At 38.1% G+C, this 13,172-nt stretch overlaps 2 protein-coding genes across 4 annotated transcripts in view; both read left to right on the plus strand.

Moving 5' to 3' along the window:
• The window catches only part of LOC144639311 (inactive pancreatic lipase-related protein 1-like), a 210,974-nt gene that overhangs the window by 90,918 nt on the left and 106,884 nt on the right, over nucleotides 1-13,172 (plus strand). Inside the window, exons 1-7 of one of the 3 annotated variants that reach the window (XM_078498624.1) lie at nucleotides 6,418-6,542; nucleotides 7,631-7,861; nucleotides 8,187-8,483; nucleotides 8,986-9,171; nucleotides 10,563-10,799; nucleotides 11,281-11,398; nucleotides 12,675-12,833. In XM_078498624.1, the coding sequence (XP_078354750.1) occupies nucleotides 6,485-6,542; nucleotides 7,631-7,861; nucleotides 8,187-8,483; nucleotides 8,986-9,171; nucleotides 10,563-10,799; nucleotides 11,281-11,398; nucleotides 12,675-12,833 (1,286 nt within the window). In that variant the 5' untranslated portion in view covers nucleotides 6,418-6,484. Of the gene's footprint in view, nucleotides 1-6,417; nucleotides 6,543-7,630; nucleotides 7,862-8,186; nucleotides 8,484-8,985; nucleotides 9,172-10,562; nucleotides 10,800-11,280; nucleotides 11,399-12,674; nucleotides 12,834-13,172 lie in introns of those variants that run through there. The other 2 variants (XM_078498622.1, XM_078498623.1) reach the window with 2 other exon arrangements.
• Nucleotides 562-4,642, plus strand: LOC144639331 (putative skeletal organic matrix protein 5). Its single transcript, XM_078498652.1, has 4 exons — nucleotides 562-776; nucleotides 3,166-3,229; nucleotides 3,311-3,446; nucleotides 3,982-4,642. Exons 1-4 carry the CDS (start codon nucleotides 716-718, stop codon nucleotides 4,504-4,506), a joined length of 786 nt encoding a protein of 261 aa, XP_078354778.1. The 5' UTR covers nucleotides 562-715; the 3' UTR covers nucleotides 4,507-4,642.

The following is a 13,172-nucleotide window of genomic DNA, read 5'->3' on the forward strand; positions in this document are numbered from 1 at the left end:
GAGTTGGATTATTACAGCGACAGATAATTGATTCATTAAGGAAAACTATACAAGTGTCAATATTGCAGTTAAGGGTAAAGTGCTATCGGTCACGATAGGGGGATCAAAGATCTCGGTAAAGCTTTCCAAGAACATTTTTCTTTCTTTGCGTTTTGTGAAGCGTCCTCGTTCTGTAGGCTACCGTTTTTTTCCGAGGTTCGTTATGGCTGTATGCCATTAGCGAAATTGTTTACTGATGATTTTTACCTTGCAGTATATTTGAAAAGCCTAAATTGGCTATGTGACGCAGAACAGATATAAAAAAAAAAATACTAAAACATACTTAAATTTCTAGTGTGTTTTTTTTTAATTATATAAAAAAAACATAATAATTTGTCAACGGATCAATTTAACTTTCGTGCGGATCGTTAAACTTTGTGTCAGTCTTGCTATATTGAAGTGTCAGTTAACTGTTTGTAGAAGTCTAAATTGCCTCTTTCTCAGTCACCTGTACAAATAAGAATGACATTTTGAAGCGAGCGTCCTTAAAATGCTTTTTTAAGGCTAAAGTTTACGTGCCAATTGACCATGCTTCCAACAGCAACCTTTTAAACTGTTTATACAGCTGGAAAAAAACCCTTAAGCCGTTTGCATATCACAGTGAAAAGCGAAACCGACCTCCTTGCTTGTCAGAGCACACTATAGCGTCGACACGAATGTGACATCTTGCGGTGCAATGCATCACGAAAGAGTTTTCACCGTCATTGCAGCTTTACTAGCTTTTTGCCCATGCATTGGTAAGTTAGTACTTTAGTTTTCATTAAGCTTCCTTTTTTTTAAATTTTGAGACTGTTTAGTTGGAACTTGCACATTATGAGGTAGACATTTAGTAAATGAAATCCCTTAGAGGGGCACTTCGATCGGGATGATTTACCGCATTTTTGGTCAAAAAGTTGCTAACATTGTGACTTAGGGCGCGTTCGTTTGGGAATATTCTGCAAGAAGAATGTATTAGGGAAAACATTCCGGTAGGAAGAGCAGCCAACGAACGCTAATATGTACTTATTGACTGAGTGGGAGGGCCGGACGGGAAAATATTTGGCTCGAGGTCAGGACGTACGGACCGAGCGCAGCGAGGTCCGTGCGTCCTGACCGAGAGCCAAATATTTTCCCGTCCGGCCCGACCTAACTCAGTCAATAAGCATTTTATCATATGACCACTGAATTTTTTTGTTTTTCTTTCGTGGATGAGTTCGTGGATGCAGACGCGGCAGCCCGTTTCGCGCGCATTTTGAAAAGCCAATGGTAGCTCGTAATTTGTTTGGGAAGCCAGTAAAGTGCATTTGAACTGCGATGTGCGTACAAAGTTTTTGAACTTCTGTTAAAATTGTCAACGAAATCTCCGAGCTTTAGCTCCATTCCAAGAAGATTTAAATCCGCATAAATTCCTCGCACATGATTGCAGTTAGTAGAAATTTCAAAGGAAACGTTTATGAAGGACTACAACAAAGAATTTGCACGACGTTTCGGCTAGTCGTGCTCGTCTCTCAGCGAAGACTGAATTTCTCCTGATTGAACAACTTAGCGACGTTTCTTCTGAGCTGAAATTCACAATTGGTTTGAACGAGAGGATTAATTAATTTTCCAACAAGAAGGATTTTGGATGTTAAAACAACATAATCTATGAAACTACATATAGACTTGGAAGGGGATTGGTACTGGCGGTTCAGGATTTTGCTTCGCTCCGTTTCCTTTCGGCTTCAAGTTGTTTTGTTTACCACGGATCGGAGTATTCATGAACGTCTGCTGTTGCTGCTTAGTCCTTGAATTCGTTAGTTCCTCGACGATGTTGAGCTCTGCTTTACAGTTGATGTCCGAATTGTGCTTAAAATGCCGGCTTCGTGAAAACAAGCGGGAAACTGTGTCATATGAGGTTAGTTGTAAACATGTACTCGCATTTTGTTTGTTGTGATTTTAAAATTACGCAGCAGAAAGAGAAATTTGAGTTTACTTCGCATTTGCATTTTTTCTTTCATGTTTATCATGACTACAAACCAGGATACGTCTTTGTCCGATTTTTTGACGGCTTATATTTCGATTTTATTGTTGCGGTCAGGAGTATTTTTTCATCATTTGCCAGGTTTAAACACGTTTTGTTTTAATTTCTGCGCCTGTAAATAACATCCTTTCTAGATAGTAAAGTTTTAATTAACATGTTGGACATTCTTAGCTTTTTAGAAAAATCTTAACTATCGTTCATCTGAATTCAAAGCTGTGGAATCATTTGGTTCCAATTTCGGCATCTCCTGGCAGTAGCGGGGCCGTACGCCTTTCTAGTGGGGCCGTACGGCTTTTTCCGGCCCTGCTAGAGCGAGGCGTACGGCCCTCATACGGGACTTTTTTTCATATGGTTTTCCAAGGAATTTGCGCGCGGGTCCGTACGGGTCATATGATAACACGCATTATTTCAATTGTATATTCTTATTCCGGCGGATTGATCCAAAACGAACGCGCCCTTTTTTAAGTGAGATTTTTCCCCGCGATTTTTCCAAGTAAGAACGGCTTTCGTGCGCTAGTACAAGAGAAATAGGAAGAGACAATAAAGTGAGAGTAGTTGATATCTTTTTTGAGAAGTACAGCATTATACATTTTTGCATTGAATAGAAACACAGAAAAAAATCCGAACTCCAGATGGGATTATCGCGATCAAATTCCATCTGAAGCTTGGATTTTTTTCCGAGTTTCTATTCAATGAAAAAATTTATCATGCAGTAAATGATGTAAATTAAATATTGGCTTTTCACTTTTCGAAGTCAACCTTATAATATTGTCTCTTTAACTAAAGAAAACCACTTTCAGAAATTACTTTTAATAACAAAAATGAACTACATCTTTGAACATAACGAATTGTCTTTATTACTTTTTGCTTAATATATTTTTGATAACTAAGAAATTATTTATTCAAGTTGTTAATTTCTTTTCTCGTGTTCAGATGGAAAAATTATACGTTTCTGCGTCAATTTGTAGAAGATTATTCTTCAAGAAGATTTTTTGGATATCTTTTTTTAAAATATTGTAAAGCGTTTGTAATGTCAAGGAAAAAGAGCTGTAAAAATGCGTTGTTATTATAACGACAGTATCACTTACTTATTTAACAGCCTTTTTCCCATCTATTTTTTTTTTTAGATTCGTATGCCTGCTGTGGGCAATGCGGTCCAACTTCTTGCAAAGAGATTTATGACCAGTACAAGTAAGTAATTGAAAAAAAAATGAAAAATGCTTCAACAGATCAGACCAATGTTTTAATGTTTTGTTTCTATTGATTTTGAAGGCCAAACGAAAACAAGGCATACATGCTCCAGATGGATTCTGGGAAGCTTCCTATTTACTGTAACATGAATGGCGCAGGCCTTGGCGACTGTGGAGGTGGGGGATGGACGCTGGTCATGAAGACTGACGGCGCTAAGGTATTTGAAATGCTAATTTTTTCTGAAGGTAGATTTGATGTAATTCGACTTTATTGACATTGGGACCCCTGAGGGTAGAAAAAGAGTACTTTTATAAGGTTAGTTAAACAAGCATTTGAAAATTAGTTCTTGCGAAAAATGAAGATCGATCCAGATTCAAAATTCCAACAACAAGATGTATTAAAGTACGTTGAAAAATAGAACAATTTAGTTGGCATCTATTAGTTGTCAGGGTTCTTTCTGTGGCATAACAATGTCAAAATCACATAAAGGAGCATGATAAGCACTTTTAATGGCAGAAAAAACAACACAGAAATCATAGGAAAGCAAAAAACATGGTCAAAAACTGTGGCTTGGTAGCTAGAATTGTGAACAATAACCCTTTAAACATCTTCCCTTTAATGAAGTAAATTGTTTTTTTATGTTTAAATAGCTGCAGCGACATTGAAAACAGAAAAGAGTGCATTCGGCTATAAATCAAAGTTTTTCAATGGTTCTTTCCAAGAATTTATCGATTTTTAACTGTATCTTGCAGAAAACGTTTCATTACGATTCACCCTATTGGACCAATAAGAAAGAATATGGAATCCCTGAAGGCGAGACAGGATTGGACAATGAAGAGACCAAGCTACCAACCTACTGGAACACACCCTTTACCAAGATCTGCCTCGGAATGAATATCCCAGGAAAAGGAACCGATTTCATTGTTATTGACAAGAAGGCCAGCTCGCTGTATGCCCTGATTGCCGATGACAAATACCGACCTACCTCACTGGGTCGTGACATGTGGAAGGTGCTGATTGGTTCAGCAGCCAACCTGCAACCCAATTGCAACAGGGAAGGTTTTAATGCAGTGAGTGATAAGGCCGATATATATTCCAGAGCAAGAATTGGTATCGCGTCCAATAATGAAAACGAATGCGTGTCCTGTGACTCGAGAATCGGGTTTGGTACAGGAGGGCACCCCGACGACTCCGTCACCTGTGGAAACGTGGCTCAACCCACACATAGTCACCCAGGCACATTCGTAAAGGCCATGGGATACATCTTGGTCAAATAAGAAAAACTGAACTAAGGTTAAGGTTAAATTAGAAACTGGGCACAAAGCTTAGCATAAAGAAAGATTGTATGAAGTGAGGTAGATGTGTAGGTAAATAACAAAATAAAATGGGTAAACTAAAGTGGATTTAAGTTCATTGACGAATTACTTTTGCTTTGATTTATTGCATTTTATGAACGTTTCGTATTTATTGTATTGTCTTTTTTTCCCTCCTTGTCCATTACGGAAGTAGCGTTGCGTGAAGACCAGATTGACTTAAAAAAAATCACTTTTTTGGATAACAAATCTTTATTACAATTGCAATCCCTCTTGTTCGATTCCCTATCTCGAAGTTTGTTTGACATTCACCCTTCCGTGAACTGTAAATATTTAAAAAAAAAAATGCAAAGGAGGGTTACTCTTCTTTAATTTTCTTTTTACGTTGCTATCTAAAATGTAGATTTTACTCAAAGCCCTGTTCCTATCTGCGTTTAAAAACAGAGCAAAACTATCTTATGCCTTTTGGAAGGCAAGAGCATTTCGCATATAAAGGATTTGCAATCTTACTGATCTTTGGTTATTGTAAAAGGGGGCCTGAAGGGGTCAAATGTGAACTGGGATTTGGGCAATTTTTCACTGGGAAAATGGGATTTAGGTCACCGGGACTTGGAATCACGAACATAAAAGCAATGAAAATGGGAACAGAATTGGGAAAACTTTGGGAAACAATTGGCTGGACCCTCTTGTAGCTGGAATAATTCCTTTATCAATTGCTGTGATTCCCGCTGGGTATTTGCGCAACTGAATATCACAAAACAAAAGCTTCAGAAAATTGGCCATGGATCGGAAGCAATTGTCATAATTTGTGAAGCGTGCTCGTACGCGCGTACGGATTGGCGTTGGGAAACTGTATCCTGGATCAACTTTCAAATGCGTTCAAGATTATGCCATGAATAATGGTTCTGTGTTACGCAAAACTTTCAGTAGGTTGTAAACAAGTTTCAATAAGCTTGGATTTAACATCTTCGACATCTTCGACACAAATATTAGTTCAGGTCTGGTTGATTGCTTTGTTACCCGCGAATTGCGAAACGACTTCCAAGGAATAATTTCAAAAGTTCATTCAAGGTTATACCAAAGTTTTTGTTGTAGTTTCTAAACATCTTCAATATTAGTTCAGTATGATCAATTGCTTAGTTACCACCAATTGCAAAACTACTGTCAAAAGCAGTTTCGTAATTTTTAAAAGTCATTCAAGGTTATCCGCCTTTCAATAACTCCCTTAAAATAACATTTTTGGCGTAAACAGTAGCCCAATTCTCAACAATAGCTTTCCTCCTGGTAATTACAAAACCACTTCTAAGGGGCAGTTTCATAATTTTAAAAGTGTGTTCAAGGTTATCGAGTAGATTACTGTTTCTGATCAATTAGTTTGTTCCCGCGTTAACAGAACGTAATTCTTGAATATTAGACTTAATTATTATTATTAATAATGGACGGGTTTTTTGCATGAAAAAAATATATATATTTACAAATCGTTTTCTCCTTAGAGTGTTTCGTGACTCTGACTTGTCTGTTTGTCACGAGAGAGATAAAACAGAAGTGTTTCATTGTCTACTATTTAATTGTATCTGATGGTTAAATCAAGCTTCTCACTATTAAAATGACAACCAATTGTGTGAAGAAGTCCACAGATCTCCTTCCAAGTCAACTGACCAAACAAGATGGTAACATTAGAACACAAAAACGTTTTCAAAATCTCCTTCCACGATCACACATTGCGTGATCAGTAAAACATGTTTCTACAGCAACCGCTTTAATCCTTTATACAGCTGGACTGGACTAAGGAACTGGAACAATAGACCTAAAGATGCTTTGTGCCTTACTAAATATATAAAAAAACGCTCTCGTTGTGCATTTTCATCTTAGCCAGAGTTAAAATAAGACGATAGCATTCAAACTATATCTCAAGAACAAGAACAGTGTGATACTTCGTGCAATGCATCAGAAGACAGCTACAACCTTCATAACATTTTTGCTAGTTTCGCTTTCACTGGGTAAGTTCCGAATTCATTTTTAATTAGCTTCTTTCATTATAACACTTTATTACCATCGTAAAACTAGACTCACACGCGATTTCTTCAGTGATATCAGAGTGGCAAAATTGCTGAAACTACCTTATTATAGGAAATTAACGCGAATTTCAAACATTCGCGTTAATTTAAGTCGCGTTAATTTTTGTTAACGTTAATTTCCGCACTGTAAATTAAGTGGAGCGTTAATTTCCATGACGTTTATTTCCATTTTTTTGGCTCCAATTTTTCGTTACAGTCCAGATGTTCTTAATTCTATGAAAAAGCATTATTTTATCTGCCACTATCATTGATACTGCGAAGAACGCTCAAAGTGGAAAAAGTACCATGAACACTGTTTTTCGTTTAAGATTATACGCCTACAAGTGTTGAAATAAACTTGTTCCTGTTGTGTACGTCGCGTTAATTTCCTTCATTTTGAAATGTTACCCTCTCTTTCGCGTTAACTTCCTTTATTGGGAAGTAATTTTTCCTTCAATTCGCGTTAATTTAAGTCGCGTTAATTTCAAATGCCTTAATTAACACGAGCGTTAATTTCCTATAATAAGGTAACTTGTACCATCAGTGCTTTGTTTAATCCAGGCCTTATATAAAACGATTCATTTTAAATGTTTCTCCACAATCATTCGGACTTTGACACCAAAAAGACAATCTTCTGTTGATAAATGGGCCTTCCTTTAGTTGACTGAGACAGACTGTTGCTGCGCGATAGAATATTATTAGTGACAATTCAGTTAGAAAAACTTAAAAAGAAAGTATGGTCGTAGCAACTGGCTAAAATGCTCGACACTTTCATTTTATTTCTTAAGATTTTTTCTCGTGAAGAAAAACGTTTTTCTCGTTATACATGCATTGCTCTTTAATCCATTTAAAATTTAGTAATGTACGTTTCTTTTCATTCGAATTTAATAAGATTACACATTTAATCTAGTTCGTTTTGTACAAGCGTTTTCGCGGGATGTTCTTTTTACAAAAAAAAAACTATTAACTTACGTTATGAGGATCATTGATAGATGTAAACCTTCTTCCTAATCCGTGCTTTATTATTTCAGCAAAGGAAGTCTGCTATACCAAATATGGATGCTTCAATGACAATCCACCCTTTGACGACCCCTCGGTTCCTCTACCCCAGCCCCCCTCGGCTATTGGGATAACTTACAAGCACTTCACTCGAGCTCACTCTGCAACACCGCGGATCATAGATGATTCTGACGTCACAAAATTGAAAGTCTCTGGCTATGATGATGCTAAAACCACTATTATTATTGTCCATGGGTTTAATGGTAAGTAATACATATTTAAAAACTTGTTGCTTCATAGAGTAAGCATTGGTATATGATCTAAAGGAGAAAGTCAGAATGCATATTATTTCGGAAATTAGTTAAAAGCTTTGAGATTTTTCGGGTTTTTGTCTTGAATTCGCACAACAGTCTTTCTCAAAATAGCCCTCTTCTAGTGTAGCAGCACTCGTAAGCTTGTAATTCTACTGGTCCACTAATGTAAGACCGTGTAGCAGTTGCTATTGATTTGAGGACTACACCGGCAGACATTGTTCTTATTTCGCACCCTGCATTGAATTTAAATGTAATTCATTATATTAATTTCTAGAACACTCACGTGCACCCTGGTTGGACATGATGAAAAACAAGTTGTTAAAACGCGACGATTTCAACATAATCATCGTTGATTGGTCGATCGGCGCAAAAGCCCCTTATGAACAGGCAGCAGGAAATACCCATATGGTGGGGGCTCAGATGGCAGAACTGATAAGGTTCCTAGTCAGCAGCACTAACGCGACTTACGAGTCATTCTATTTTGTGGGATTTGGTCTTGGCGCTCATGTCGCTGGGTTTGCCGGGAAGAAAATTGTGAAACTTGAAGGATCAATACTTGGACGAATAACAGGTATGAACAGAAGTGCACAACATCACGTATATGACCCTTTGGTCAAATATATATTTATATTTCATGTTAGAAGCCACTTAGTATCACTTACAAATGCCGAGAGGTTAATTTCTCGTACGCGTTACAACATCCCTATAGTAAAACTTATTCCCCATCAAAAAATGCACAGTTACGCAAGTGTAAAATCATGTTGATCGAAATTGGGACACAGATGACTTGTGACGCATGTAGCTATCTTCTGAAGCCGCATTTTACAGCTCCAGTAGTATCAAAGACAGATTACCAAAAAACAATTGGCTTTCTGGGTGGAAAAGGCTTTGGGAAGGAAACGAGCCCAGCCTGACACAATCCAAAGGGTCCAACTCACTTTGTCTGCCAGCAACCGCCCGACATATCGGCATGGTTGGAAAAGTTATAGACTTCTGGCAGGCTCATCAATTTAGGAAAATAAGTTATCGAGTAGTGATTCAAACTTAACAGTCTGATATGGCTTTTATTTCAGGATTGGATCCATCAGGCAAGTATTTTGAGGCCGCGCAGCCTGACGCTAGGCTGGACTCGAGTGATGCGCAATTTGTTGACGTCATACACACCGACTCCGAAGACAATGGTTTAGAGCAACCATTGGGACATATTGACTTTTATCCCAACGGAGGCGAGGAACAGAAAGGGTGTGGCGTGTTGGGTGGTAGGAACACTTATGTTGTGTTTGTTTATCTAAAGGAGAAGGGGGGGGGGGGGGAGATTCAATAACTATAGGATGTTTTTCATGTGTTTTGGCACTATTCGTTCATTTTCTTTTTAAGTTTTATGGTTGCAGAAGAAGGTTCCGTAATATTTAATGGAGCTTTTAACGTATTTTTCTAAAACCATTATGAAGGGAAAAGGGATGGAAGATTACTTGTGATAAAACAAAAAAGCAAAAACGAACAGCTGTATTTAATAATCAATAAAAGAACAACAAAATAAACTGCCATCAACCCAAGGGTCTTTTCCGTGTAGAGAGTCTATTTAGTAGTAGCGTGTAGTATTTTATTCCTGATTTCATCCTCATCCATTGTTACAAATATTTAACTTAAAGGGACCGTCTCGTGGATTTTGGCCAAACTTAGGCATAGGAAATAACCATCAAATTTGTTTAAATATAAAAAATAACCTCTTTAAAAAACAGTGAAGGAATATTTAAATAACACACCAAATGCAAAAGAAGGTACTGATGGCCAAGATTGAAACGGATTTCGATATGGGTTTTTGAAATATGGTCCGGCGGAACAGTTTTCAAAGTTAATCTTCCACCCCTTATATTATATTAACAAATGAAACCTTTAGTCAAACCCATATCTTTCCTTTGCTTTAATAAGAAACCGATTGAAAGCAATTAAAATTGTGACGTGTAGGGTGTTTTATTTCAGTCGGTAATTAACAATTGGTTCATGCTTGTTTTCGCGTGCTCTATCGCGTTATGGTACATAAGGGACGTTTGGAGAGCACGGAAGAAGCATTAGAGTCTAGCTTATTTTGTGCTCTCCAAACCTCCCGCTGCACCATTACTCCATAGTTACCGTAATAATTCGATTTAGCGCCCGGGGCGCTTATTTACTTTTGGCACCTCAAGAGAGGGCGCTTATTCGAGACAGGGCGCTTATTCGGGACAGGGCGCTTATTTAATTTTTTGAGAAACAACCAAATGTATCTAACAATAACAGGAACTGTAACAGTTAGAAATTGTTAAAAGTTCAGTTACTTTTTAAGTAATTGTTCATTTTAACAGTAAATATATGCATGAACTGCACGGTGAACGGTCAGGAGTTTATCTAGTTGACGTCAACCACTTCAGTTGGGGCAGTTATCCACAATAGGGGCACTTATTAGAATAGGGGTGCTTATAAGAATGGGGGCGCTTATAAGAATGGGGGCGCTTATTGGAATAGGGGCGCTTATTTACAAAAACACATTCGAAGGGGGGCGCTTATTCGGAAGGGGGCGCTTATTGAAAGGAGGGCGCTAAATCGAATCATTACGGTAATGCTAAACTGAGCATGAACCAGTTGTTAATTAATGGGTATATTCTAACTTCAGGTATCATACACAACGATTTCTGTGATCACAGGCGAGCCAGAGAGTACTTCATAGAGTCCATTTTAAGCAAGTGTCCCTTTCGTGCTTTTCCCTGTGAAAACATGGCATACTTCGAGCGTGGTTGGTGTATCCTTCCTGATGAGGTGTACCCTTCAATGGGTTTTAACGCTGATAAGAGCAAAGGACTTACTACTGGAAAACACTTGCTTTTGACCAACTCACGGAGCCCTTTTTGTGGTGAGTTTGCATTGACTTTTGTTATACAAAACAAAGAACGGCTCTCAGGGCATCATGTGCATTTCATTGGTAAGCACCCAAGATTTTAAAGGGGTTTTAAGCGCGCGTTGGATATGAATTGACTATAACTATTTCATATCCAACAAGTGCGAGGGAAATAATTGGTTTATTAAAAACACCCAAAGAATTGCAATACTTGAACTCCCCCGGCTGTTTAAGGTGGGGAGAGGGGTACATGAAGAGACCACCTGTCTTTTTGCAGAGTGGTGGGTCCTGTCTAAGTACAATAGTTTTGACCATTTCCCTAATTGCATTTTCTTGCTCCTGAAAATAAAACTTCTTTGTTCAGAATTCAGAAGAAGTAAAGTTTCTGGCCTGGGCTCAAAAACAAACGGATCGGGTTCGGGTTCTCCCCTGCCCTCCATCTTGAATTGAGTTTGGCAAAGACCTAATTTCTGAAGTGTACTTGTCTATATTTCAGTTTATCACTACACAGTGTCCTTCAAAACAGGCACGGGCTTGTTTGCCACATTCACTGGAAGACTCACAGTTAGGATTTATGGAAAGAATGGCGACACTGGAGATATTCACTTGAATAGGTTAGTGCCATGATTCTGATTTTAGGTCTTGATAATAAGTAACACTAGTAACTTTTCCTTTATCATTATGGGACCTTTAAAAAGAACTTTAGACGATATTTGAAGCCTACAAAGTAACCCATTTCCACAAGTTTTCCTGCCAGATGTTTACTGCTTTAGATTAATTATTAAAGTGCTACTATGATCAAATTTTCTCTCCTTGCAATTTTAGGCGTTTCTTAGAGTATTTAGGTCATTACCCTGAAATAGAACTGAACATTTGGTTTATTACTTTAAGGGAACTTAAATTTTGAAATAAAAAAGGGGGGGTCACCAGATTCGTTTAGGAGCGGGAAGACCTTGTATATATATTCCATATAATTCCTTTAAAATTCCTCTGTGAGTACTAGCAAAATACACGTTTTTAGCGATTATATATATAGTTTTCAAACACAAGAATTGATCTGTTTTCATTTTACAGAAAGAATTTGATCGCTACACCCAAAATATGAGAAAAAATTGATAGGTAACCAGACTCGTTTACGAGAAAGCGACAATTTACTTCTCTCGCGGACTAAGCCGCATAGAAAAAAGCCGCCATTTTGTTTATGTGCGCGCGCTAAGTACGCGTAAAATTCTGCGCAGTAAGGATGCGCAATGCAATACAGGGCAATGACCTTAACAAAAGATTCAAAATGGCTTTCTCAGAAATTGCAATATACCATTGCTAGTTTGTAATAAAACGCTTTAACGCACGGCCGTGCGTAAATAGGATCACCTGTGTGGTTGCACTTAGTTTAGTCTAGTTTTATAGCTGCGATTTCCGTCACTTACTTTCTTATATATAGTCCGTAGCAAATAGATGCAAAAAACTATTTCAACCTGCCGAAAACAATTTAATTCACCGTCGGTAGCATACAAAGCAAACAATCCGAGACGCGAAGACCTGTTTCACGCACAGCTTTGTAGTCGCTATGTTATAAAAGAATTGGTTCATGGTTTTAGCTGTGCTTATATCGACTTATGGATGCACTTGAGAGGTTAAGAGAGGTTAAGCTAGAGTTGCTCTTGACTACGCCAAAAGCGACTCTTACGCTTCTTTCGTGCTCTCCAAACCTCCCGCGTGCATCTATATCTCGATATACACACGCTAAGCATGAACCCATATTTGATGAGAGAAACGTTCTTGGAAACGCTTGTAGAATCATTACACCAGAAAACATCAGCTAGGAAAGTAATAGGCAGCCAAGTTTTTAATAAACCCTTTCTTACTTGATACATGTCTTGATCGCCACAGACGCCAGTTTATGTCCGCTACACTAAAATCGTTCGTTGTAACGTTCGACAAGGATCTTGGCACACTAACCAAATTGAAAGTTCGCCATGACGGAATACCGCTCATAACACAGTGGAAGCTGGATTGGGCCGTGGTGAAGCCTGCCTGGGGATGGGAAAGGTAACATAGAAATAATTGAAAAAGAAAGCTTGGTTGTATTCCACAGTAAAAACCCGCGAGTAAGAACATAACATTTAAGAACCTGTTAGGCTAAAATTTGCAAATTAGACCCATTTTTACAAGAACCTATTTAGCCTAAAATTTGGAAACAGGTTCTTAGTTTCCAAAATTGATTAAAAATGTTTACTTTTCGGGCCGTATTTAGCGAGGGGGTGGGGTGGGTTGCACAGGAAAACGAAAACTAAGAAAACTAAAGGTGTCTCCCGCAGACAAAAAGTCTTAGGTATGGCCCTGCTTTTGGGAAAATAAGTTTGGACAAGGCATTACTGTTCATGTATA

The sequence above is a fragment of the Oculina patagonica genome, chromosome 14 (genome assembly GCF_052425735.1).
Source record: "Oculina patagonica isolate OP01 chromosome 14, crgOcupat, whole genome shotgun sequence".
Classification (NCBI taxonomy): domain Eukaryota; kingdom Metazoa; phylum Cnidaria; class Anthozoa; order Scleractinia; family Oculinidae; genus Oculina; species Oculina patagonica.